The 26,505-nt window shown below is 45.2% G+C and overlaps 1 protein-coding gene across 4 annotated transcripts in view; it reads right to left on the reverse strand.

Moving 5' to 3' along the window:
- LOC106573003 (constitutive coactivator of PPAR-gamma-like protein 2) overlaps positions 1 to 26,505 on the reverse strand; it is an 82,867-nt gene that overhangs the window by 44,034 nt on the left and 12,328 nt on the right. For 3 of the 4 annotated variants that reach the window (XM_082962317.1, XM_082962315.1, XM_082962314.1), the window contains exons 2-7: positions 16,071 to 16,317; positions 11,066 to 11,148; positions 10,122 to 10,250; positions 2,750 to 2,852; positions 2,539 to 2,612; positions 149 to 405 (exon numbers count right to left, since the gene is read on the reverse strand). In XM_082962317.1, coding sequence (XP_082818443.1) covers positions 149 to 405; positions 2,539 to 2,612; positions 2,750 to 2,852; positions 10,122 to 10,250; positions 11,066 to 11,148; positions 16,071 to 16,317 — 893 coding nt within the window. The remainder of the gene's footprint in view (positions 1 to 148; positions 406 to 2,538; positions 2,613 to 2,749; positions 2,853 to 10,121; positions 10,251 to 11,065; positions 11,149 to 16,070; positions 16,318 to 26,505) is intronic. The other variant, XM_082962316.1, reaches the window with a different exon arrangement.

Consider the following 26,505-nt stretch of genomic DNA (forward strand, 5'->3'; position numbering starts at 1 on the left):
GTGTGTAGCAATGTGTGCATATCAGTGTGTATCAGTGTGTGTTTGTATCACCGTGCGTGTGTGTGTGTGTTTGTATCACGTGTGTGTGTGTGTGTGTGTGTGTGTGTGTGTGTGTGTGTGTGTGTGTGTGTGTGTGTGTGTATCTTACTTGCTGCTGTCGTTTGGTTCTTCTCCATCAGAAGATGATGAAGGAGAGGGGGAGGGCCCAGAGGGAGCGGCCGCATGGTGATTCGGTAATCTACTTCCTGCCTGGTCATATGGAGCTGACCAATCGGTGAAGGCCATTTTCCCTGCCAGCGAATCGTTGCAGTCCTGCAGGTGAGGTGGGGGGTTCTGGAACAGAGAGGTGTTTCCTGGTCCGTACGGAGCATTCTGATAGGGGGACTTTACACCCTGGAGGGGGAACTGGGAGCAGAGAGATGTTACAACTACAACGAGCTGGAATACAGCCACTGTTGCTGGTTGAGTGGTAGCAAGACTCAACTGAATACAAGACGAGAGCCAGCTTCTGTACTGCTGAGTCAATACAAGAGGAGAGCCAGCTACTGTACTGCTGAGTCAATACAAGAGGAGAGACAGCTTCTGTACTGCTGAGCCAATACAAGATGAGAGCCAGCTTCTGTACTGCTGAGTCAATACAAGATGAGACAGCTACTGTACTGCTGAGTCAATACAAGATGAGAGACAGCTACTGTACTGCTGAGTCAATACAAGATGAGAGCCAGCTTCTGTACTGCTGAGTCAATACAAGACGAGAGCCAGCTTCTCTACTGCTGAGTCAATACAAGATGAGAGCCAGCTTCTCTACTGCTGAGTCAATACAAGATGAGAGCCAGCTTCTGTACTGCTGAGTCAATACAAGATGAGACAGCTTCTGTACTGCTGAGTCAATACAAGAGGAGAGCCAGCTTCTGTACTGCTGAGTCAATACAAGATGAGCCAGCTTCTGTACTGCTGAGTCAATACAAGATGAGCCAGCTTCTGTACTGCTGAGCCAATACAAGATGAGAGCCAGCTTCTGTACTGCTGAGCCAATACAAGATGAGAGCCAGCTTCTGTACTGCTGAGCCAATACAAGATGAGAGCCAGCTTCTGTACTGCTGAGTCAATACAAGATGAGAGCCAGCTTCTGTACTGCTGAGTCAATACAAGATGAGAGACAGCTTCTGTACTGCTGAGTCAATACAAGAGGAGAGCCAGCTTCTGTACTGCTGAGTCAAGAGGAGAGCCAGCTACTGTACTGCTGAGTCAAGAGGAGAGCCAGCTACTGTACTGCTGAGTCAAGAGGAGAGCCAGCTACTGTACTGCTGAGTCAAGAGGAGAGCCAGCTACTGTACTGCTGAGTCAAGAGGAGAGCCAGCTACTGTACTGCTGAGTCAAGAGGAGAGCCAGCTACTGTACTGCTGAGTCAAGAGGAGAGCCAGCTACTGTACTGCTGAGTCAAGAGGAGAGCCAGCTACTGTACTGCTGAGTCAAGAGGAGAGCCAGCTACTGTACTGCTGAGTCAATAGGAGAGACAGCTACTGTACTGCTGAGTCAATAGGAGAGACAGCTACTGTACTGCTGAGTCAATACAAGAGGAGAGACAGCTACTGTACTGCTGAGTCAATACAAGAGGAGAGACAGCTACTGTACTGCTGAGTCAATACAAGAGGAGAGACAGCTACTGTACTGCTGAGTCAATACAAGAGGAGAGACAGCTACTGTACTGCTGAGTCAATACAAGAGGAGAGACAGCTACTGTACTGCTGAGTCAATACAAGAGGAGAGACAGCTACTGTACTGCTGAGTCAATACAAGAGGAGAGACAGCTACTGTACTGCTGAGTCAATACAAGAGGAGAGACAGCTACTGTACTGCTGAGTCAATACAAGAGGAGAGACAGCTACTGTACTGCTGAGTCAATACAAGAGGAGAGACAGCGACTGTACTGCTGAGTCAATACAAGAGAGCCAGCTACTGTACTGCTGAGTCAATACAAGAGGAGAGACAGCTACTGTACTGCTGAGTCAATACAAGAGGAGAGACAGCTACTTTACTGCTGAGTCAATACAAGAGGAGAGACAGCTACTGTACTGCTGAGTCAAGAGGAGAGACAGCTACTGTACTGCTGAGTCAATACAAGAGGAGAGCCAGCTACTGTACTGCTGAGTCAATACAAGAGGAGAGCCAGCTACTGTACTGCTGAGTCAATACAAGAGGAGAGCCAGCTACTGTACTGCTGAGTCAATACAAGAGGAGAGACAGCTACTGTACTGCTGAGTCAATACAAGAGAGTCAGCTACTGTACTGCTGAGTCAAGAGGAGAACCAGCTTCTGTACTGCTGAGTCAATTCAAGAGGAGAGCCAGCTACTGTACTGCTGAGTCAATACAAGATGAGAGCAAGATACTGTACTGCTGAGTCAATACAAGAGGAGAGCCAGCTTCTGTACTGCTGAGTCTATACCACAGAAATGTGGAGGCCAACATGAACCCCACCCTTCCACAGTAAGCTTAGGAGGTAATAACTAGCTACATCAGAGACATGTGACTCCTACCTGGGTCTTTACAGTCTGCATCGCCCCCATGTGGCCAGGAGGTCCACCAAACGGAGCCGGCCCAAACCCTGGCACTACACACACAGAGAAATAAATTACTTGATTAATTTACTAGGTGAAGAAAAAGCTTTAGCCAATCGTGCTTGTGTCACTGACTACAAGAGATACTGTATGACGGACAGCGGCCTTCGCCAATTACGGGGTTACTCACAGAGGTAGGGGGAGGTTCCCATGGAGAGTGGGCGGGGTTTAGAGGCAGCTGAGAAATACTCCACAGCTCTCTTAAAACGCTGCACCTTGTCCTCCATACGAGACTAGAGGGAGAAAAATATATTTATTAAACCTTTATTTAAACAGGGAGTCACATTGAGATGAAACATCTATTTTACAAGAGAGCCCTGTACACATTACAATAAAAACAGAATATTAAAACACACGTGAATAAAACAATATAATTCAGCGCTATAAAAAAAATAAACATTTAATAAAAGCAATCCCATTCAACTACATAGAGGTCCTCAATCAATAATGGAAACTGCCTGAGAGGCAGCGGCCCGTCTAACTGCCTGAGAGGCAGCGGCCCATCTACCCATCTAACTGCCTGAGAGGCAGCGGCCCATCTAACTGCCTGAGAGGCAGCGGCCCATCTAACTGCCTGAGAGGCAGCGGCCCATCTAACAGCCTGAGAGGCCAGCGGCCCATCTAACAGCCTGAGAGGCCAGCGGCCCATCTAACAGCCTGAGAGGCAGCGGCCCATCTAACTGCCTGAGAGGCAGCGGCCCATCTAACTGCCTGAGAGGCAGCGGCCCATCTAACTGCCTGAGAGGCAGCGGCCCATCTAACTGCCTGAGAGGCAGCGGCCCATCTAACTGCCTGAGAGGCAGCGGCCCATCTAACAGCCTGAGAGGCCAGCGGCCCATCTAACAGCCTGAGAGGCCAGCGGCCCATCTAACAGCCTGAGAGGCCAGCGGCCCATCTAACAGCCTGAGAGGCAGCGGCCCATCTAACTGCCTGAGAGGCAGCGGCCCATCTAACAGCCTGAGAGGCAGCGGCCCATCTAACAGCCTGAGAGGCCAGCGGCCCATCTAACTGCCTGAGAGGCAGCGGCCATTCTACCCGTCTAACAGCCTGAGAGGCCAGCGGCCCATCTAACAGCCTGAGAGGCAGCGGCCCATCTAACTGCCTGAGAGGCAGCGGCCCATCTAACTGCCTGAGAGGCAGCGGCCCATCTAACTGCCTGAGAGGCAGCGGCCCATCTAACTGCCTGAGAGGCAGCGGCCCATCTAACTGCCTGAGAGGCAGCGGCCCATCTAACTGCCTGAGAGGCAGCGGCCCATCTAACTGCCTGAGAGGCATGAGAGGCAGCGGCCCATCTAACTGCCTGAGAGGCAGCGGCCCATCTAACAGCCTGAGAGGCAGCGGCCCATCTAACAGCCTGAGAGGCAGCGGCCCATCTAACAGCCTGAGAGGCAGCGGCCCATCTAACAGCCTGAGAGGCAGCGGCCCATCTAACTGCCTGAGAGGCAGCGGCCCATCTAACTGCCTGAGAGGCAGCGGCCCATCTAACAGCCTGAGAGGCAGCGGCCCATCTAACAGCCTGAGAGGCAGCGGCCCATCTAACTGCCTGAGAGGCAGCGGCCCATCTAACAGCCTGAGAGGCAGCGGCCCATCTAACAGCCTGAGAGGCAGCGGCCCATCTAACTGCCTGAGAGGCAGCGGCCCATCTAACAGCCTGAGAGGCAGCGGCCCATCTAACTGCCTGAGAGGCAGCGGCCCATCTAACTGCCTGAGAGGCAGCGGCCCATCTAACAGCCTGAGAGGCAGCGGCCCATCTAACTGCCTGAGAGGCAGCGGCCCATCTAACTGCCTGAGAGGCAGCGGCCCATCTAACTGCCTGAGAGGCAGCGGCCCATCTAACTGCCTGAGAGGCAGCGGCCCATCTAACTGCCTGAGAGGCAGCGGCCCATCTAACTGCCTGAGAGGCAGCGGCCCATCTAACTGCCTGAGAGGCAGCGGCCCATCTAACTGCCTGAGAGGCATGAGAGGCAGCGGCCCATCTAACAGCCTGAGAGGCAGCGGCCCATCTAACAGCCTGAGAGGCAGCGGCCCATCTAACAGCCTGAGAGGCAGCGGCCCATCTAACAGCCTGAGAGGCAGCGGCCCATCTAACAGCCTGAGAGGCAGCGGCCCATCTAACAGCCTGAGAGGCAGCGGCCCATCTAACAGCCTGAGAGGCAGCGGCCCATCTAACAGCCTGAGAGGCAGCGGCCCATCTAACAGCCTGAGAGGCAGCGGCCCATCTAACAGCCTGAGAGGCAGCGGCCCATCTAACTGCCTGAGAGGCAGCGGCCCATCTAACAGCCTGAGAGGCAGCGGCCCATCTAACAGCCTGAGAGGCAGCGGCCCATCTAACTGCCTGAGAGGCAGCGGCCCATCTAACTGCCTGAGAGGCAGCGGCCCATCTAACTGCCTGAGAGGCAGCGGCCCATCTAACAGCCTGAGAGGCAGCGGCCCATCTAACTGCCTGAGAGGCAGCGGCCCATCTAACTGCCTGAGAGGCAGCGGCCCATCTAACAGCCTGAGAGGCCAGCGGTCCATCTAACAGCCTGAGAGGCAGCGGCCCATCTAACTGCCTGAGAGGCAGCGGCCCATCTAACTGCCTGAGAGGCAGCGGCCCATCTAACAGCCTGAGAGGCAGCGGCCCATCTAACTGCCTGAGAGGCAGCGGCCCATCTAACTGCCTGAGAGGCAGCGGCCCATCTAACAGCCTGAGAGGCCAGCGGCCCATCTAACAGCCTGAGAGGCCAGCGGTCCATCTAACAGCCTGAGAGGCAGCGGCCCATCTAACTGCCTGAGAGGCAGCGGCCCATCTAACTGCCTGAGAGGCAGCGGCCCATCTAACAGCCTGAGAGGCAGCGGCCCATCTAACTGCCTGAGAGGCAGCGGCCCATCTAACTGCCTGAGAGGCAGCGGCCCATCTAACAGCCTGAGAGGCCAGCGGTCCATCTAACAGCCTGAGAGGCCAGCGGTCCATCTAACAGCCTGAGAGGCAGCGGCCCATCTAACTGCCTGAGAGGCAGCGGCCCATCTAACAGCCTGAGAGGGAGCGGCCCATCTAACAGCCTGAGAGGCCAGCGGTCCATCTAACAGCCTGAGAGGCCAGCGGTCCATCTAACAGCCTGAGAGGCCAGCGGTCCATCTAACAGCCTGAGAGGCAGCGGCCCATCTAACAGCCTGAGAGGCAGCGGCCCATCTAACTGCCTGAGAGGCAGCGGCCCATCTAACTGCCTGAGAGGCAGCGGCCCATCTAACAGCCTGAGAGGCAGCGGCCCATCTAACAGCCTGAGAGGCAGCGGCCCATCTAACAGCCTGAGAGGCAGCGGCCATTCTACCCATCTAACTGCCTGAGAGGCCAGCGGCCCATCTAACAGCCTGAGAGGCCAGCGGTCCATCTAACAGCCTGAGAGGCCAGCGGTCCATCTAACAGCCTGAGAGGCCAGCGGTCCATCTAACAGCCTGAGAGGCCAGCGGTCCATCTAACAGCCTGAGAGGCCAGCGGTCCATCTAACAGCCTGAGAGGCCAGCGGTCCATCTAACAGCCTGAGAGGCCAGTGGCCCATCTAACAGCCTGAGATCTAACAGCAGTGACCTCTGCAGATTGTTTTTTCATATCGAAATAACCCGTTCACTATCTTGGACGTTAGCTTCTTAGTCAGATGTTTTATTTGCGTTGCGAAGGACAACTTGTCATCAGTCCAGACACCCAGGTTCTGATACTGAGAAACATGTTCACATTGGGTTCCATGTATAGCACAGATATGCAGGTCCTCAGGGTCAACATTTCATGACCTAGAGAACAGCATGAGCTTGGTTTTACTTATATTTAACACTTAAGATCTGTCAGTGATTTCTGAATTGAATCAAAGTTGTGCTGAAGTTCACGAACGGCCTGCTGCACTGAGGCGGCACAGGAATACAAACCTGTGTCATCTGCATAGAGATGAACGTTACAAGTATTAACAGTGTTTCCTGTCATTAATATACAAGGTGAACGATAATGGACCCAAAATCGAACCCTGAGGAACACCTTTTTGAATCTCAAGAAATTCTGATTTAACCCCATCTGTCCAGATGGCCTGAGTTCTGTCGCTGTGAACCCTTTGAAATTACCTGGATTTCTGAATAAATTGGTCATAAAATTTGATCTGATCTTCATCTAAATCACAACAATAGACAAACACAGTCTGCTTAAACTAATAAAACACAAATTATTGTATTTTTCTTGTCTATATTGAATACATTATTTAAACATTCACAGTGTAGGTTGGAAAAAGTATGTGAACCCCTAGGCTAATGACTTCTCCAAAAGCTAATTGGAGTCAGGAATCAGCTAACCTGGAGTCCAACCAATGAGACGAGATTGGAGATGTTGGTTAGAGCTGCCCTGCCCTATAAAAAACACTCACAACATTTGAGTTTGCTATTCACCTGAAGCATTGCCTGATGTGAACCATGCCTCGAACAAAAGAGATCACAGAAGACCTAAGATTAACAATTGTTGACTTGCATAAAGCTGGAAAGGGTTACAAAAGTATCTCTAAAAGCCTTGATGTTCATCAGTAAGACACATTGTCTATAAACGGAGAAAGTTCAACACTGTTGCTCCTCTCCCTAGGAGTGGCCATCCTGCAAAGATGACTGCAAGAGCACAGCGCAGAATGCTCAATGAGGTTAAGAAGAATCCTAGAGTGTCAGCTAAAAACGTACAGAAATCTCTGGAACATGCTAACATCTCTGTTGGCGAGTCTATGATACGTAAAACACTAAACAGGAAGGGTGTTCATGGGAGGACACCACGGAAGAAGCCACTGCTGTCCAAAAAAAACATTGCTGCAAGTCTGAAGTTTACAAAAGAGCACCTGGATGTTCCACAGCGCTACTGGCAAAATATTCTGTGGACAGATGAAACTACAGTTGAGTTGTTTGGAAGGAAAACACAACACTATGTGTGGAGAAAAAGGCACAGCACACCAACATCAAAACCTCATCCCAACTGTAAAGTATGGTGGAGGGAGCATCATGGTTTGTGGCTGTATTGTTGCCTCAGGGCCTGGACAACTTGCTATCACCGACAGAAAAATTAATTCCCAAGTTTATCAAGACATTTTGCAGGAGAACGTAAGGCTCTCTGTCCTCCAATTAAAGCTCAACAGAAGTTGGGTGATGCAACAGGACAACGACCCAAAACACAGAAGTAAATCAACAACAGAATGGCTTCAACAGAAGAAAATACACCTTCTGGAATGGCCCAGTCAGAGTCCTGACCTCAACCCGATTCAGATGCTGTGGCCTGACCTCAAGAGAGCAGTTCACACCAGACTTCCCAAGAAATTGCTAAACTGAAACAGTTTTGTAAAGAGGAATGGTCCAAAATTCCTCCTGACCGTTGTGCAGGTCTGATCCGCAACTACAGAAAACGTTTGGTTGAGGTTATTGCTGCCAAAGGAGGGTTAACCAGTTATTAAATCCAAGGGTTCATATACTTCTCCCACCCTGCAATGTTTACACGGTGTGTTCAATAAAGACATGAAAACGTCTAATAGTTTGTGTGTTATTAGTTTAAACAGACTGTTTGTCTATTGTTATGACCTAGAGGGTTTCTTGCCACTGTAAATCCCAGGCCCACTGTTGATCATTTCTCCCATCAACAGTGTCGAAAGCCTTTGACAGGTCAATGAACAAGGCAGCACTATGGGGTCAATTTCACACCATATGTATTGAATTAAAAATAAAATAAATAGTGAACATGAAAAATAAAGTTGAGAAGGTAAACATATTTGAGGACGGATGAAATATTGGATGTTGAAATCATAAAGCAAACAATTGAAAGCAAAATGTATAGAATTGTAAACAAAAATAAGACATAAGCAAAACCCCAAAACTTGTAAGCAAATCATTTTAAAGCGAGAGCAAAACTCTATGACAAATGATTTAAAAAAAAATATTTGAAAATGAATGTAAAAATCGTTTTCGGTTCAACTTTCCCAGCAACCAATCCTATTGGATACTTTTTGCCTACGCTCTTGCCTTCATGTACAACCTTTCGGTTACGCTACTCGTATCTTTGCTTTCGACGTCTGTTTCTTTACTTTCACTGAGTCTTTTCGTTTACGGGTTATGCCATTATTTTTCCGTGAAGGGCGGGGTTTAGAGGGAGGCGTAGACAATGAGTCTCCTTTGGTCTGCTAGTTTTGCAGTGACGGTTCGTCTTAACCCAATCAATGAACATGATAGACAAGCTTTTTTTCTATTGGCTACTTAAGTAGACGGTCTGACATCACCACTACGCTCCAAGTCTTCCGCCCCGCATGCTCTGAACATGGAGAAGCAGTTACCAACACCTGCGCCAAACGCTGTGCAACAGGCAAGTCACATATTTACCTACGTAGTTAGGAGGGTCAGAGCCAGTGACACATCAAACCATTGATTGGGTTAAGACAACTGTCACTCCAAACTAAAGTCCAGAGAGAGAGAGAACAGAGAGAGAGAACAGAAAGAGAGAAGGAGGGCGGAGAGAGAGAACAGAGAGAGAGAGAACAGAGAGAGAACAGAGAGGAGGAGAACAGAGAGAGAACAGAGAGAGAACAGAGAGAGAGAGAGAACAGAGAGAGAACAGAGAGAGAACAGAGAGAGAGAGAGAACAGAGAGAGAGAGAGAACAGAGAGAGAACAGAGAGAGAGAGAGAACAGAGAGAGAGAGGACAGAGAGAGAGAGAGAACAGAGAGAGAGAGAGAACAGAGAGAGAGAGAGAACAGAGAGAGAGAGAGAACAGAGAGAGAGAGAACAGAGAGAGAACAGAGAGGAGGGAGAACAGAGAGAGAGAGAACAGAGAGAGAGAGAGAACAGAGAGAGAGAGAGAACAGAGAGAGAGAGAGAACAGAGAGAGAGAGAGAACAGAGAGAGAGAGAACAGAGAGAGAGAGAGAACAGAGAGAGAGAGAGAACAGAGAGAGAGAGAGAACAGAGAGAGAGAGAGAACAGAGAGAGAGAACAGAGAGAGAACAGAGAGAGAACAGAGAGAGAGAGAGAACAGAGAGAGAGAACAGAAAGAGAGAGAGAACAGAGAGAGAGAACAGAGAGAGAGAGAACAGAGAGAGAACAGAGAGAGAGAGAACAGAGAGAGAACAGAGAGAGAGAGAACAGAGAGAGAGAGAACAGAGAGAGAGAGAGAACAGAGAGAGAGAGAGAACAGAAAGAGAGAGAGAACAGAGAGAGACAGAGAGAGAGAACAGAGAGAGAGAGAACAGAGAGAGAGAGAACAGAGAGAGAGAGAACAGAGAGAGAGAGAACAGAGAGAGAACAGAGAGAGACAGAGAACAGAGAGACAGAGAGAACAGAGAGAGAACAGAGAGAGAGAGACAGAGAGAGCAGAGAGACAGAGACAGAGAGAGAGAGAACAGAGAGAGAGAGAGAACAGAGAGAGAGAGAGAACGAGAGAGAGAGAGAACAGAGAGAGAGAACAGAGAGAGAGAGAGAACAGAGAGAACTAGTGGTGTGTGTGTGTGTGTGTGTGTGTGTGTGTACCTGTGACTGTTTGAAGACGTCTCTGGCGATAACGTCGAGGTTCCCCAGGTCTTTAATGGAGGAGACATACTCAGACACCGCCTTGATAACCACCTCACAGGGAGGCAGCACCAACTGGTGGGCACGCACCTAGAGGTCAGAGGTTAGGGGTCAGACACCGCCTTGATAACCACCTCACAGGGAGGCAGCACCAACTGGTGGGCACGCACCTAGAGGTCAGAGGTTAGGGGTCAGACACCGCCTTGATAACCACCTCACAGGGAGGCAGCACCAACTGGTGGGCACGCACCTAGAGGTCAGAGGTTATAGATGATGGGCCAGACAGCAGGGGTATAGCTTAATGTTATGGTTTAGAGGTAAATAGAAGATATCGTCAGGATTAAAGGTCAGAGGTTATAGATGACAGCAGGAGTATAGCTTAATGTTATGGTTTAGAGGTAAATAGAAGATATCGTCAGGATTAAAGGTCAGAGGTTATAGATGACAGCAGGAGTATAGCTTAATGTTATGATTTAGAGGTAAATAGAAGATATCGTCAGGATTAAAGGTCAGAGGTTATAGATGACAGCAGGAGTATAGCTTAATGTTATGGTTTAGATGTAAATAGAAGATATCGTCAGGATTAAAGGTCAGAGGTTATAGATGACAGCAGGAGTATAGCTTAATGTTATGATTTAGAGGTAAATAGAAGATATCGTCAGGATTAAAGGTCAGAGGTTATAGATGACAGCAGGAGTATAGCTTAATGTTATGGTTTAGATGTAAATAGAAGATATCGTCAGGATTAAAGGTCAGAGGTTATAGATGATGGGCCAGACCGCAGGGCTATAGCTTAATGTTATGGTTTAGAGGTAAATAGAAGATATCGTCAGGATTAAAGGTCAGAGGTTATACCTTGAGTGAGGCCAGGGGGTGTTCTGGTCCTAAAAGGTTAGAGGTTATACCTTGAGTGAGGCCAGGGGGTGTTCTGGTCCTAAAAGGCTCCAGTGGAAGGCAGCCAGATCCTCATCAGGGAGAATATGGTTGCCTGTTGGGGGGAAAGAAAAAGAGGGATGGAGAAAGCCCAGCGGTGTGTGCAGCCTTACAGCAAGAACCAAGGTTTTAATGAAGGTTTGTCAGCTTGTTCTCGTGTTTGTATTTTTGGTCTCGCCTCCTTCGCTCCTCCGTGCTGTGTGCATTTTCCCATTTACACCAGAGATGCACGACTCCGCCATAACAATAGGAGTCGTCCCAAAGGCAGGAAGGCAGACGACAAGCTGAGGTCCTAAATAAACCCAGAGAAACGCATTGGCCTTATTTTGGACACATTTTATCTTTGCCTCTTCCTCTATGGTTTACACACACCAAGCCCCTCCCCCCGCCTCTCACGCCAAGCCCCTCCCCCCGCCTCTCACGCCAAGCCCCTCCCCCCCGCCTCTCACGCCAAGCCCCTCCCCCTGCCTCTCACACCAACCGTTGAGAGATCCTCTTCCTATCTGGCGAGTGGTTTCAACTCTCTATTTGTGACTGGGGGGGAGGGCTTGGTGTGGGAAGCAGAGGAGAGGGAGAAAGATGACTCAAGTAGATAACAGAGTAAACTATAAAAACGTTTTTTTAGATTTGGGGTTGCGCATCACATTTAGCTTTTTAGTGACGGGGCAGTAATAGGAAATTCGGATGAACGACGTGCCCAAAGTAAACTGCCTGTTACTCAGGCCCAGAAGCTAGGATATGCATATCATTTGGATAGAAGATTTGGATAGAACACACTCTAAAGTTTCCAAAACTGTTAAAATAATGTCTGTGAGTATAACAGAACTGATATGGCAGGCAAAAACCTGAGGAAAATCCATCCAGGGAGTAGGCCTAACGAACAGCAAAAGCACTTGCCTATGTCAATCTACTATCCCCCATAGCACAAAAGTTGACCTATTCTATTCTGTGCATGAAATATTTATTCCAAACCTAGTCTGGGAGAGTTGTGGGATGCGATAGATCCCAACTACTTGCATCAAAAAACCTGTTTTAAGCAATAAGCCTGACAACAGATCAGAAAGTTTAGCTTACAATGTTGATAAATTATTTGGCTATTTCTTCACATTATAAGTGCAGCAATGTGCACATGGCAGTAGGCTATAAGCGAGAATGTTCCATTAGCGGAAAACACCATTATCAAAAGTGACCGCAAATGCGATTATGCACATAATGCTTTTATTATAAAAGGTGCATTTTTATGGTGAAAATGATCTTCCCCAAACTGGAAACTCACGCGCTGCTTAAATATGCCAGTTAGGCTCTACACCCCTTGTAAAGCAGATTAATGTGCTACAAACCTTATTAAACATATAGGACTATGGGCTACTAACCTTATTAAAACATATAGGACTATGGGCTACTAACCTTATTAAACATATAGGACTATGGGCTACTAACCTTATTAAAACATATAGGACTATGGACTACTAACCTTATTAAAACATATAGGACTATGGACTACTAACCTTATTAAAACATATAGGACTATGGGCTACTAACCTTATTAAAACATATAGGACTATGGGCTACTAACCTTATTAAACATATAGGACTATGGGCTACTAACCTTATTAAACATATAGGACTATGGCCTACTAACCTTATTAAACATATAGGACTATGGGCTACTAACCTTATTAAACATATAGGACTATGGACTACTAACCTTATTAAAACATATAGGACTATGGACTACTAACCTTATTAAAACATATAGGACTATGGACTACTAACCTTATTAAAACATATAGGACTATGGGCTACTAACCTTATTAAACATATAGGACTATGGGCTACTAACCTTATTAAAACATATAGGACTATGGGCTACTAACCTTATTAAACATATAGGACTATGGGCTACTAACCTTATTAAACATATAGGACTATGGGCTACTAACCTTATTAAACATATAGGACTATGGGCTACTAACCTTATTAAACATATAGGACTATGGGCTACTAACCTTATTAAACATATAGGACTATGGACTACTAACCTTATTAAAACATATAGGACTATGGACTACTAACCTTATTAAAACATATAGGACTATGGGCTACTAACCTTATTAAAACATATAGGACTATGGGCTACTAACCTTATTAAAACATATAGGACTATGGGCTACTAACCTTATTAAAACATATAGGACTATGGGCTACTAACCTTATTAAAACATATAGGACTATGGACTACTAACCTTATTAAAACATATAGGACTATGGACTACTAACCTTATTAAACATATAGGACTATGGGCTACTAACCTTATTAAACATATAGGACTATGGACTACTAACCTTATTAAAACATATAGGACTATGGGTTGGGCTACATGAGGTGTACGACTATGATTTGAAAAGTCACAAATCAAAGGCATTTCTTCCCTTATACTGGGCATCATTCACAAGTGATAATATATAATAGTCACCCATCAGACTATTGATTTAATCTGGTCTTTACATGAACTAAATAATACATTTGTGACATTAGTTTTGGTTTAGAATGGACCATTATCATTCACCTGTATCAAAACAGGGGCAGCGGAAACACATGTCATCTATGCACTTAACTAGCGAATGGAGGACGCTTTTTCCTTGGTTCGTTTTCATGGCATCCTGTTGTAAAGAGAAGCAATGTGCTTAATATTAGAAACGTTTAGAAATAAATAGTAGGTCTGGCCTATAGAAAGCTGATGGGATCCTCCGCTTTTTAATAGAGGCCATCACTCCGTTTTCCTCACACAATTGCATAGCCTATAGAAATATTGCCCAACATGAGATCATGGGCTCTCATGAAGTGTTTGATTAGATTTTAAATTACATTTGTATTGATGTCAGAATGATTACAGGGACAACAGAGTGCTGAGTACCAGGCAGTTAACCTGTCAAGGTATAGGGGGCAGTATTTTCGATTTCGGATGAAAAGCGTGCCCAAATTAAACTGGTTACTACTCTGGCCCAGAAACTAGAATACTCTGACGTTTCTAAAACTGTTTGAATGATGTCTGTGAGTATAACAGAACTCATATGGCAGGCAAAAACCTGAGAAAAATCCAACCAGGAAGTGGAAAGTCTGAGAATTGTAGTTCTTTTGATTCTCTATCGAAACTAGTGTCTGTGGGGTCACGTTGCACTTCCTAAGGCTTCCATTGGCTGTCAACAGCCTTCAGAAAGTTCTTTTAGCATTCTATCACTGGGCAGAGTATAGTAGCTCAGTCAATCAGTGGACTGCCTGGGGACAAAGAGATTGGATATGCGCGATCCCGCGAGCACGCCGTTCCTTCGTTTTTCTTCTTGAATGAATATGCTATTGTCCGGTTGGAATATTATCGCAATTTTACGTTAAAAATACCATAAAGATTGATTGTAAACAGCGTTTGACATGCTTCTAAGAACGGTAATGGAACATTTAGACCGTCTCTGGTACCACGCTCGCGCGTTATGCCTTTGGATAGTGCTCTGAACGCACGAACAAAACGGCGGTATTTGGACATAAATATGGATTATTCGAACAAAAACAACATTTCTTGTGGAAGTAGCAGTCCTGGGAGTGCATTCTGACGAAGATCAGCAAAGGTAAGAGAATATTTATAATACTAATTCTGAGTTTAGTTGACCACTTGGCGGGTGTCTGTATAGCTTGCTTTGATGGCTGAGCTATGTACTCAGAATATTGAAAAATGTGCTTTCTCCGTAAAGCTATTTTAAAATCTGACACAGCGGCTGCATAAGGAGTTCTGTATCTATAATTCTTTAAATAATTGTCATGTATTTTGTCAACGTTTATGATGAGTATTTTTGTAAATTGGTGTGCACATTCACCGGGAGGTTTGGTGGGAACATCACGCGCCAATGTAAAATGCTGTTTTTGGATATAAATATGAACTTTATCAAACAAAACATACATGTATGTGTAACATGATGTCCTAGGAGTGTCATCTGATGAAGACCGTCAAAAGGTTAGTGCTTCATTTAGCTGTGTTTTGGGTTTTTGTGACACATGTCCTTGCATGGAAAATGGCTGTGTGGTTATTTTTGTCTATGTACTCTCCTAACATAATCTAAATGTTTTGCTTTCGCCGTAAAGCCTTTTTGAAATCGGACACTGTGGTTGGATTAACGAGAAGTTTATCTTTAAAATGGTGTAAAATAGTCGTATGTTTGAGAAATTGAAATTATGATATTTTTGCTGTTTTTTATTTTGCGCCATGCTATATATCACTGGCTGTTGAATAATGTGGGACGGTCACGTCCCACCTAGCCCAGAGAGGTTAGCAATAGACAACAGAGTGCTGAGTACCAGGTAGCTAGCAGGTTTGGTGTGCTACTAATGACCATCAGCAGCACCAGAGCTGGGAGAAGACTAACTACAGTGACTAAACGGTCACGTGGGATTTGACTGCCATCATGACTCGTGACCACTGGTGTGGCGGTAATATGGTCCCCGTGGCGGTAATATGGTCCCCGTGGCGGTAATATGGTCCCCGTGGCGGTAATATGCTCCCCGTGGCAGCCCTACTCTCCCCCCCCCACATGCCCGTTGGTGCTGCGTGTTATGTTCGTCACTGTTTTTAGACCGGACACAATTTGCATTGAGTTATTCCGTATGCTAATTTGTAACATTGCAGAAAATGTTTAAATACCTTAAGGAAAAACCACATTGTGTTTATCCACCAGTGTGTCCTATACACAATCAGCATACATCGATCGGCATATTTTGATGGGACTTTAAAAATCGACAATTTCCTAGCTATCCTCCAGCAATATCAACTATAATAATCTGATGAGCCCCTCTGGAGTTCTGCCCAAGCAAGGCATTTCATTAGTTTGACGCGTTGCGAGGCGTTACTGATTTACAGCGGGTTACCACACCTATTTATCTACCATGGACTTCCCCAGGCTTCAAGTTCTGGTTAAGTAGGTACCTACCCAGCAGAGCAGTGAAGCAGGGCAGGTGTTGTGTCTTCAGACCCAGCTGTCTGGCAGCTTCAGAGAGCAGGTACTGGTGGGTGGTCAGGTTCTTGCCGTTCCAGGACAGTTTGAGGGCATGTGAGGAGAAGTAGGCGGGCACGTTGCAGAGGGCAAACTCTGAGTCCTGGGCGATCAGGCCGCAGAAACCAAAGTCCCTGTAGAGGGACAGCACCTCCTGGTGGTGGTCCTCCAACGTCTGGACAACCTGGATAATACAACAGAACATTACACACCCTTTGACCCCTCACCCTGACAGTAGTAGTGAATCTAGGGGTCAGTCAGTCTTTAGTCCAGTAGATTCTACAGATATCACATGCCGAGTTTAGCATTAGCTTAGTCTCTCAGTATCAGAGGCTCTAAATTATGTTTCATAGGTAGCACTGGTATATGCGTTTTAATTGATTGAGATACAGAATATTGGGCCTGTATGAATTCTATATCTCAATCAATTAAAACACAGAATTCATTCAGGCCCAATATTCTGTATGTTTTAATTGATTGAGATATAGAATATTGGGACGATGAAATCTAGCTGCTTTTGAAGCACGTTGTGCTCTATAAAACTAATATTTAACCCTGTAAAGACGAAAAACCTATCATTGAAATTACAAAGTCATTTACGGAATATTAAGTTTGTAACATTGTGTAAAAGCGCTACTGTTGAAATGTATTACATTGAAAATTCAACAAGGTCATTTTAAGAGCATCACGTTTTGTGAGTGATGACATGCAAGAGATCAGTCATTAAAGCTTTAAGATTGTCACATGCACTAGTACAGTTGTGGACAAAACTTTTGAGAATGACAAATATTAATTTTCACAAAGTCTGCTGCCTCAGTTTGTATGATGGCAATTTGCATATACTCCAGAATGTTATGAAGAGTGATCAGATGAATTGCAATTAATTGCAAAGTCCCTCTTTGCCATGTAAATGAACTGAATCCCCCAAAAACATTTCCACTGCATTTCAGCCCTGCCACAAAAGGACCAGCTGACATGTCAGTGATTCTCTCGTTAACACAGGTGTGAGTGTTGACGGGGACAAGGCTGGAGATCACTCTGTCATGCTGATTGAGTTTGAATAACAGACTGGAAGCTTCAAAAGGAGGGTGGTGCTTGGAATCATTGTTCTTCCTCTGTCAACCATGGTTACCTGCAAGGAAACACGTGCCGTCATCATTGCATTGCACAAAAAGGGCTTAACAGGCAAGGATATTGCTGCCAGTAAGCTGGCACCTAAAATCAACCATTTATCGGATCATCAAGAACTTCAAGGAGAGCGGTTCAATTGTTGTGAAGAAGCCTTCAGGGCACCCAAGAAAGTCCAGCAAGCACCAGGACTGTCTCCTAAAGTTGATTCAGCTGCAGGATTGGGGCACCACCAGTACAGAGCTTGCACAGGAATGGCAGCAGGCAGGTGTGAGTGCATCTGCACGCACAGTGAGGCGAAGACTTTTGCAGGATGGCCTGGTGTCAAGAAGGGCAGCAAAGAAGCCACTTCTCTCCAGGAAAAACATCAGGGACAGACTGATATTCTGCAAAAGGTACAGGGATTGGACTGCTGAGGACTGGGGTAAAGTCATTTTCTCTGATGAATCCCCTTTCCGATTGTTTGGGGCATCCGGAAAAAAGCTTGTCCGGAGAAGACAAGGTGAGCGCTACCACCAGTCCTGTGTCATGCCAACAGTAAAGCATCCTGAGACCATTCATGTGTGGGGTTGCTTCTCAGCCAAGGGAGTGGGCTCACTCACAATTTTGCCTAAGAACACAGCCTTGAATAAAGAATGGTACCAACACATCCTCCGAGAGCAACTTCGCCCAACCATCCAGGAACAGTTTGGTGACGAACAATGCCTTTTCCAGCATGATGGAGCACCTTGCCATAAGGCAAAAGTGATAACTAAGTGGCTCGGGGAACAAAACATTGATATTTTGGGTCCATGGCCAAGAAACTCCCCAGACCTTAATCCCATTGAGAACTTGTGGTCAATCCTCAAGAGGCGGGTGGACAAACAAAAACCCACAAATTCTGACAAACTCCAAGCATTGATTATGCAAGAATGGGCTGCCATCAGTCAGGATGTGGCCCAGAAGTTAATTGACAGCCTGCCAGGGCGGATTGCAGAGGTCTTGAAAAAGAAGGGTCAACACTGCAAATATTGACTCTTTGCATCAACTTCATGTAATTGTCAATAAAAGCCTTTGACACTTATGAAATGCTTGTAATTATACTTCGGTATTCCATAGTGACATCTGACAAAAATATCTAAAGACACTGAAGCAGCAAACTTTGTGGAAATTAATATTTGTGTCATTCTCAAAACGTTTGGCCACGACTGAACACTGAAAGGTCTTTCTTTCGCTTTCCCAACAATGCAGTAATATAAAAATAAATTAAATAGAACATATACAGGGTCAGTTACAGGGTCAGTAGCTATATACAGGGTCAGTAGCTATATACAGGGTCAGTAGCTATATACAGGGTCAGTTACAGGGTCAGTATCTATATACAGGGTCAGTAGCTATAGACAGGGACAGTAGCTATAGACAGGGACAGTAGCTATATACAGGGTCAGTAGCTATATACAGGGTCAGTAGCTATATACAGGGACAGTAGCTATATACAGGGTCAGTAGCTATATACAGGGTCAGTAGCTATATACAGGGTCAGTAGCTATATACAGGGACAGTAGCTATAGACAGGGACAGTAGCTATATACAGGGACAGTAGCTATATACAGGGACAGTAGCTATATACAGGGTCAGTAGCTATATACAGGGACAGTAGCTATATACAGGGTCAGTAGCTATATACAGGGTCAGTAGCTATATACAGGGTCAGTAGCTATATACAGGGTCAGTAGCTATATACAGGGTCAGTTACAGGGTCAGTAGCTATATACAGGGTCAGTAGCTATATACAGGGACAGTATCTATATACAGGGTCAGTAGCTATATACAGGGACAGTAGCTATAGACAGGGACAGTATCTATATACAGGGACAGTATCTATATACAGGGACAGTAGCTATATACAGGGACAGTAGCTATAGACAGGGACAGTAGCTATAGACAGGGTCAGTAGCTATAGACAGGGACAGTAGCTATAGACAGGGACAGTAGCTATAGACAGGGTCAGTAGCTATAGACAGGGTCAGTAGCTATATACAGGGTCAGTAGCTATATACAGGGTCAGTTACAGGGTCAGTATCTATATACAGGGTCAGTAGCTATAGACAGGGACAGTAGCTATAGACAGGGTCAGTAGCTATATACAGGGTCAGTAGCTATATACAGGGTCAGTAGCTATATACAGGGTCAGTTACAGGGTCAGTATCTATATACAGGGTCAGTAGCTATATACAGGGTCAGTAGCTATATACAAGGTCAGTAGCTATATACAGGGACAGTATCTATATACAGGGACAGTAGCTATATACAGGGACAGTAGCTATATACAGGGACAGTAGCTATAGACAGGGACAGTAGCTATAGACAGGGACAGTAGCTATATACAGGGTCAGTAGCTATATACAGGGTCAGTTACAGCCTCAGTAGCTATATACAGGGTCAGTAGCTATATACAGGGTCAGTAGCTATATACAGGGTCAGTAGCTATATACAGGGTCAGTAGCTATATACAGGGACAGTAGCTATATACAGGGACAGTAGCTATATACAGGGACAGTAGCTATATACAGGGACAGTAGCTATATACAGGGTCAGTAGCCATTTACAGGGACAGTAGCTATATACAGGGACAGTAGCTATATACAGGGTCAGTAGCTATATACAGGGTCAGTTCCAGGGTCAGTAGCTATATACAGGGTCAGTAGCTATATACAGGATCAGTAGCTATATACAGGGTCAGTAGCTATATACAGGGTCAGTAGCTATATACAGGGACAGTAGCTATATACAGGGTCAGTAGCTATATACAGGGTCAGTAGCTATATACAGGGTCAGTAGCTATATACAGGGTCAGTAGCTATATACAGGGTCAGTAGCTATATACAGGGTCAGTAGCTATATACAGGGTCAGTTCCAGGGTCAGTGGCTATATACAGGGTCAGTAGCTATATACAGGGTCAGTAGCTATATACAGGGTCAGTAGCTATATACAGGGTCAGTAGCTATATACAGGGACAGTAGCTATATACAGGGTCAGTAGCTATATACAGGGTCAGTAGCTATATACAGGGTCAGTAGCTATATACAGGGTCAGTAGCTATATACAGGGTCAGTAGCTATATACAGGGACAGTAGCTATATACAGGGTCAGTAGCTATATACAGGGTCAGTGGCTATATACAGGGACAGTAGCTATATACAGGGACAGTAGCTATATACAGGGTCAGTAGCTATATACAGGGTCAGTAGCTATATACAGGGTCAGTAGCTACAGTTGAAGTAGGAAGTTTACATACACTTAGGTTGGAGTCATTAAAACTTTTTTTTCAACCACTCCACAAATTCCTTGTTAACAAACTATAGTTTTGGCAAGTCGGTTAAGACATCTACTATGTGCATGACAAGTCATTTTTCCAACAATTGTTTACAGACAGATTATTTCAATTATAATTCACTGTATCACAATTTCAGTGGGTCAGAAGTTTACATACACTAAGTTGACTGGGCCTTTAAACAGCTTGGAGAATTCCAGAAAATGATGTCATGGCTTTAGAAGCTTCTGATAGGCTAATTAACATCATTTCAAATCAAATCAAATGTTATTTGTCACATACACATGGTTAGCAGATGTTATTGCGAGTGTAGCGAAATGCTTGTCAATTGGAGGTGTACCTGTGGATGTATTTCAAGGCCTACCTTCAAACTCAGTGCCTCTTTGCTTGACATCACGGGAAAATCAAAACAAATCAGCCAAGACCTCAGAAAAACATGGTAGACCTCCACAAGTCTGGTTCATCCTTGGGAGCAATTTCCAAACGCCTGAAGGTACCACGTTTATCTGTACAAACAATAGTACGCAAGTATAAACACCATAGGACCACGCAGCCGTCATACCGCTCAGGAAGGAGACGCATTCTGTCTCCTAGAGATGAACATACTTTGGTGCGAAAAGTGCAAATCAATCCCAGAACAACAGCAAAGGACCTTGTGAAGATGCTGGAGGAAACAGGTACAAAACTATCTATATCCACAGTAAACAAAGTCCTATATCGACATAACCTGAAAGGCCGCTCAGCAAGGAAGAAGCCACTGCTCCAAAACCGCCATAAAAAAGCCAGACTACGGTTTGCAACTGCACATGGGGACAAAGATGGTACTTTTTGGGGAAAATACCATTACTCTACCACGCACCTTAGAGCTGCTGTACATAGACATGGAACGATGGTGACTTCAATGTTTACAGAATGCTTTAATTGCATATGTAAATACAGTATATAGTCAAGGACAATCCTATTTAACTACTGCTGGACAGGAAAGTTCAGTCCCCTTGACTTTTTCTACATTTTGTTACGTTAGACTTAATTCTATAATGGATTACATTTTTTTTTATCAATCTACACACAATACCCCATAATGACAAAGAAAAAGAGGTTTAGAATTTTTTGCTAATTTATTACAAATCCAAAAAATGAAATATCACATTTACATAAGTATTCAGACCCTTCAGCACCTTCGGCAGTGATTACAGCCTCGAGTCTTCTTGGGTATGACACTACAAGCTTGGCACACCTGCATTGGGGGAGTTTCTCCCATTCTTCTCTGCAGATCCTCTCAAGCTCTGTCAGCTGCACAGCTATTTTCAGGTCTCTCCAGAGATGTTCGATCGGGTTCAAGTCCGGTCTCTTGCTGGGCCACTCAAGGACATTCAGAGACTTGTCCCGAAGCCACTCCTGCGTTGTCTTGGCTGTGTGGGTCGCGGTCCTGTTGGAGGGGAACCTTCGCCCCAGTCTGAGGTCCTGAGCGCTCTGGAGACGGTTTTCATCAAGGATCTCTCTGTACGTTCATCTTTGCCTCGATCCTGACTAGTCTCCCACTCCCTGCTTGAAGGGATGGTGCCAGGTTTCCTCCAGACGTGATGCTTGGCATTCAGTCCAAAGAGTTAAAAATGTATTTCTTCAGCACAGAGAATGTTGTTTCTCATGGACTTAGTCCTTTAGGTGCCTTTTGGCAAACTCCAAGCGGCTGTCATGTGCCTTTTACTGAGGAGTGGCTTCTGTCTGGCCACTCCTCAATAAAAGGCCTGATTGGTGGAGTGCTGCAGAGATGGTTGACATCTGGAAGGTTCTCCCATCTCCACAGAGGAACTCTGGAGCTCTGTCAGAATGACCATCGGGTTCATGGTCACCTCCCTGACCAAGGCCCTTCTCCCCCAATTGCTCAGTTTGGCCGGGCGGCCAGCTCTAGGAAGAGTATTGGTGGTTCCAAACTTCTTCCATTTAAGAAGCACTATGGACAATTCCTTCGACCTCATGGCCGTTCCAAATAATGTCCAAATAATTTACCACAGGTGGACTCCAATCAAGTTGTAGAAACACCAAGGATGATCAATGGAAACAGGAAGCACCTGAGCTCAATTTGGAGTCTCAAGGTAAAGGGTCTCTATACTTATGCATTTGCAAACATTCCTAAAAACCTGTTTTCGCTCTGTCATTATGGGGTATTGTGATGTCATTATGGGGTATTGTGATGTCATTATGGGGTATTGTGATGTCATTATGGGGTATTGTGATGTCATTATGGGGTATTGTGATGTCATTAAGGGGTATTGTGTGTAGATTGATTAAATTAATTTTTTCCCCCCTCATCAATTTTAGAATAAGGCTGTAACGTAACAAAATGTGGAAAAAGGGAAGGGGTCTGAATACTTTCCGAATGCACTGTACATAGATACGCTAGCCTATTAGCCACATTATGACTGACTTGTGATCATTGCTAGTTTGATTGTATTGACAATCCCAGGCTTAGTTACAATCGTCAGTTTTGGTCCAGAATATTGAGTCATTGAAACTTAAACAGTTCATCCTGAATGGAGGCAGGAAACAGTATACCAGGCCAGCTGGGATTCACAACCTGATAACAATATGTTCTGGACTACCAACAGGAAACAGTATACCAGGCCAGCTGGGATTCATAACCTGATAGCAATATGTTCTGGACTACCAACAGGAAACAGTATACCAGGCCAGCTGGGATTCATAACCTGATAGCAATATGTTCTGGACTACCAACAGGAAACAGTATACCAGGCCAGCTGGGATTCATAACCTGATAGCAATATGTTCTGGACTACCAACAGGAAACAGTATACCAGGCCAGCTGGGATTCATAACCTGATAGCAATATGTTCTGGACTACCAACAGGAAACAGTATACCAGGCCAGCTGTTATTTACAACCTGATAGCAATATGTTCTGGACTACCAACAGGAAACAGTATACCAGGCCAGCTGGGATTCATAACCTGATAACAATATGTTCTGGACTACCAACAGGAAACAGTATACCAGGCCAGCTGGGATTCATAACCTGATAGCAATATGTTCTGGACTACCAACAGGAAACAGTATACCAGGCCAGCTGGGATTCATAACCTGATAGCAATATGTTCTGGACTACCAACAGGAAACAGTATACCAGGCCAGCTGGGATTCATAACCTGATAGCAATATGTTCTGGACTACCAACAGGAAACAGTATACCAGGCCAGCTGTTATTTACAACCTGATAGCAATATGTTCTGGACTACCAACAGGAAACAGTATACCAGGCCAGCTGGGATTCACAACCTGATAACAATATGTTCTGGACTACCAACAGGAAACAGTATACCAGGCCAGCTGGGATTCATAACCTGATAACAATATGTTCTGGACTACCAACAGGAAACAGTATACCAGGCCAGCTGGGATTCATAACCTGATAGCAATATGTTCTGGACTACCAACAGGAAACAGTATACCAGGCCAGCTGGGATTCATAACCTGATAGCAATATGTTCTGGACTACCAACAGGAAACAGTATACCAGGCCAGCTGGGATTCATAACCTGATAGCAATATGTTCTGGACTACCAACAGGAAACAGTATACCAGGCCAGCTGGGATTCATAACCTGATAGCAATATGTTCTGGACTACCAACAGGAAACAGTATACCAGGCCAGCTGGGATTCATAACCTGATAGCAATATGTTCTGGACTACCAACAGGAAACAGTATACCAGGCCAGCTGGGATTCATAACCTGATAGCAATATGTTCTGGACTACCAACAGGAAACAGTATACCAGGCCAGCTGGGATTCATAACCTGATAGCAATATGTTCTGGACTACCAACAGGAAACAGTATACCAGGCCAGCTGGGATTCATAACCTGATAGCAATATGTTCTGGACTACCAACAGGAAACAGTATACCAGGCCAGCTGGGATTCATAACCTGATAGCAATATGTTCTGGACTACCAACAGGAAACAGTATACCAGGCCAGCTGGGATTCATAACCTGATAGCAATATGTTCTGGACTACCAACAGGAAACAGTATACCAGGCCAGCTGGGATTCATAACCTGATAGCAATATGTTCTGGACTACCAACAGGAAACAGTATACCAGGCCAGCTGGGATTCATAACCTGATAGCAATATGTTCTGGACTACCAACAGGAAACAGTATACCAGGCCAGCTGGGATTCATAACCTGATAGCAATATGTTCTGGACTACCAACAGGAAACAGTATACCAGGCCAGCTGTTATTTACAACCTGATAGCAATATGTTCTGGACTACCAACAGGAAACAGTATACCAGGCCAGCTGGGATTCATAACCTGATAGCAATATGTTCTGGACTACCAACAGGAAACAGTATACCAGGCCAGCTGGGATTCATAACCTGATAACAATATGTTCTGGACTACCAACAGGAAACAGTATACCAGGCCAGCTGGGATTCATAACCTGATAGCAATATGTTCTGGACTACCAACAGGAAACAGTATACCAGGCCAGCTGGGATTCATAACCTGATAGCAATATGTTCTGGACTACCAACAGGAAACAGTATACCAGGCCAGCTGGGATTCATAACCTGATAGCAATATGTTCTGGACTACCAACAGGAAACAGTATACCAGGCCAGCTGGGATTCATAACCTGATAACAATATGTTCTGGACTACCAACAGGAAACAGTATACCAGGCCAGCTGGGATTCATAACCTGATAGCAATATGTTCTGGACTACCAACAGGAAACAGTATACCAGGCCAGCTGGGATTCATAACCTGATAACAATATGTTCTGGACTACCAACAGGAAACAGTATACCAGGCCAGCTGGGATTCATAACCTGATAGCAATATGTTCTGGACTACCAAGAAATGTATTGGTGAATTATATTAATCATGCTTTGAACTACATCCACCTATTCTGCCAACAATGTTTTAGTGTACGTCACGGAACATTAAGTCAAATATAACCTATTTTTAAAACCTTTTATAAAATTGGTTTTGTAGCATAAACAGGGAATTTTATATTTTTAGTGATATGACTGTTTTGAAACACTGTCAGGTCAACAGTTACCTTGTGTGCTAAATGTGAAGTGTTTTTTGCAATGGGAAGTAATAGTTGTACATTCAGATTGGGAAATGCTTAATGGTTGTGTTTTTGGATTCTTATAATTGGGACCTACAGGCTTATTATGTGGGTTTATGGACTGCTTATCCTTTAGTTTAACCTCATGTGTGTGATTGCTGTCTTTCCATCAGCCCTATCCAGTGGAGTAGTGGTGCTTCAACAAGCACAGCACTTACACAAATGATGTGGATAAAGAGTTACCTGTCTAACAGAACACAGAGGGTGTTCTTTAATGGAAGCCTCTCCAACATAATCCATGTAGAATCAGGAATTCCCCAGGGCAGCTGTTTAGGCCCTTTACTTTTTTCAATCTTTACTAACGACACGCCGCTGGCTTTGAGTTAAGCCAGAGTGTCTATGTATGCGGATGACTCAACACTGTACATGTCAGCTACCACAGGAACTGAAATGACTGCAACACTTAACAAAGAGCTGCCGTTAGTTTCAGAATGGGTGGCAAGGAATAAGTTTGTCTTAAATATTTCAAAGACAAAAAGCATTGTATAAGGGACAAATCATTCACTAAACCCTAAACCTCAACTGAATATTGTAATGAATAATGTTGAAATTGAGCAAGTTGAGGTGAATAAACTGCTTGGAGTAACCCTGGATTGTAAACAGTCATGGTCAAAACATATTGATACAACAGTAGCTAAGATGGGGAGAAGTCTGTCCATAATAAAGCGCTGCTCTACCTCCTTAACACCACTATCAACAAGGCAGGTCCTACAGGCCCTAGTTTCTACCTCCTTAACAACACTATCAACAAGGCAGGTCCTACAGGCCCTAG

This window comes from Salmo salar, chromosome 15 (assembly GCF_965601325.2).
Source record: "Salmo salar chromosome 15, fSalSal1, whole genome shotgun sequence".
NCBI classification, from domain to species: Eukaryota; Metazoa; Chordata; class Actinopteri; order Salmoniformes; family Salmonidae; genus Salmo; species Salmo salar.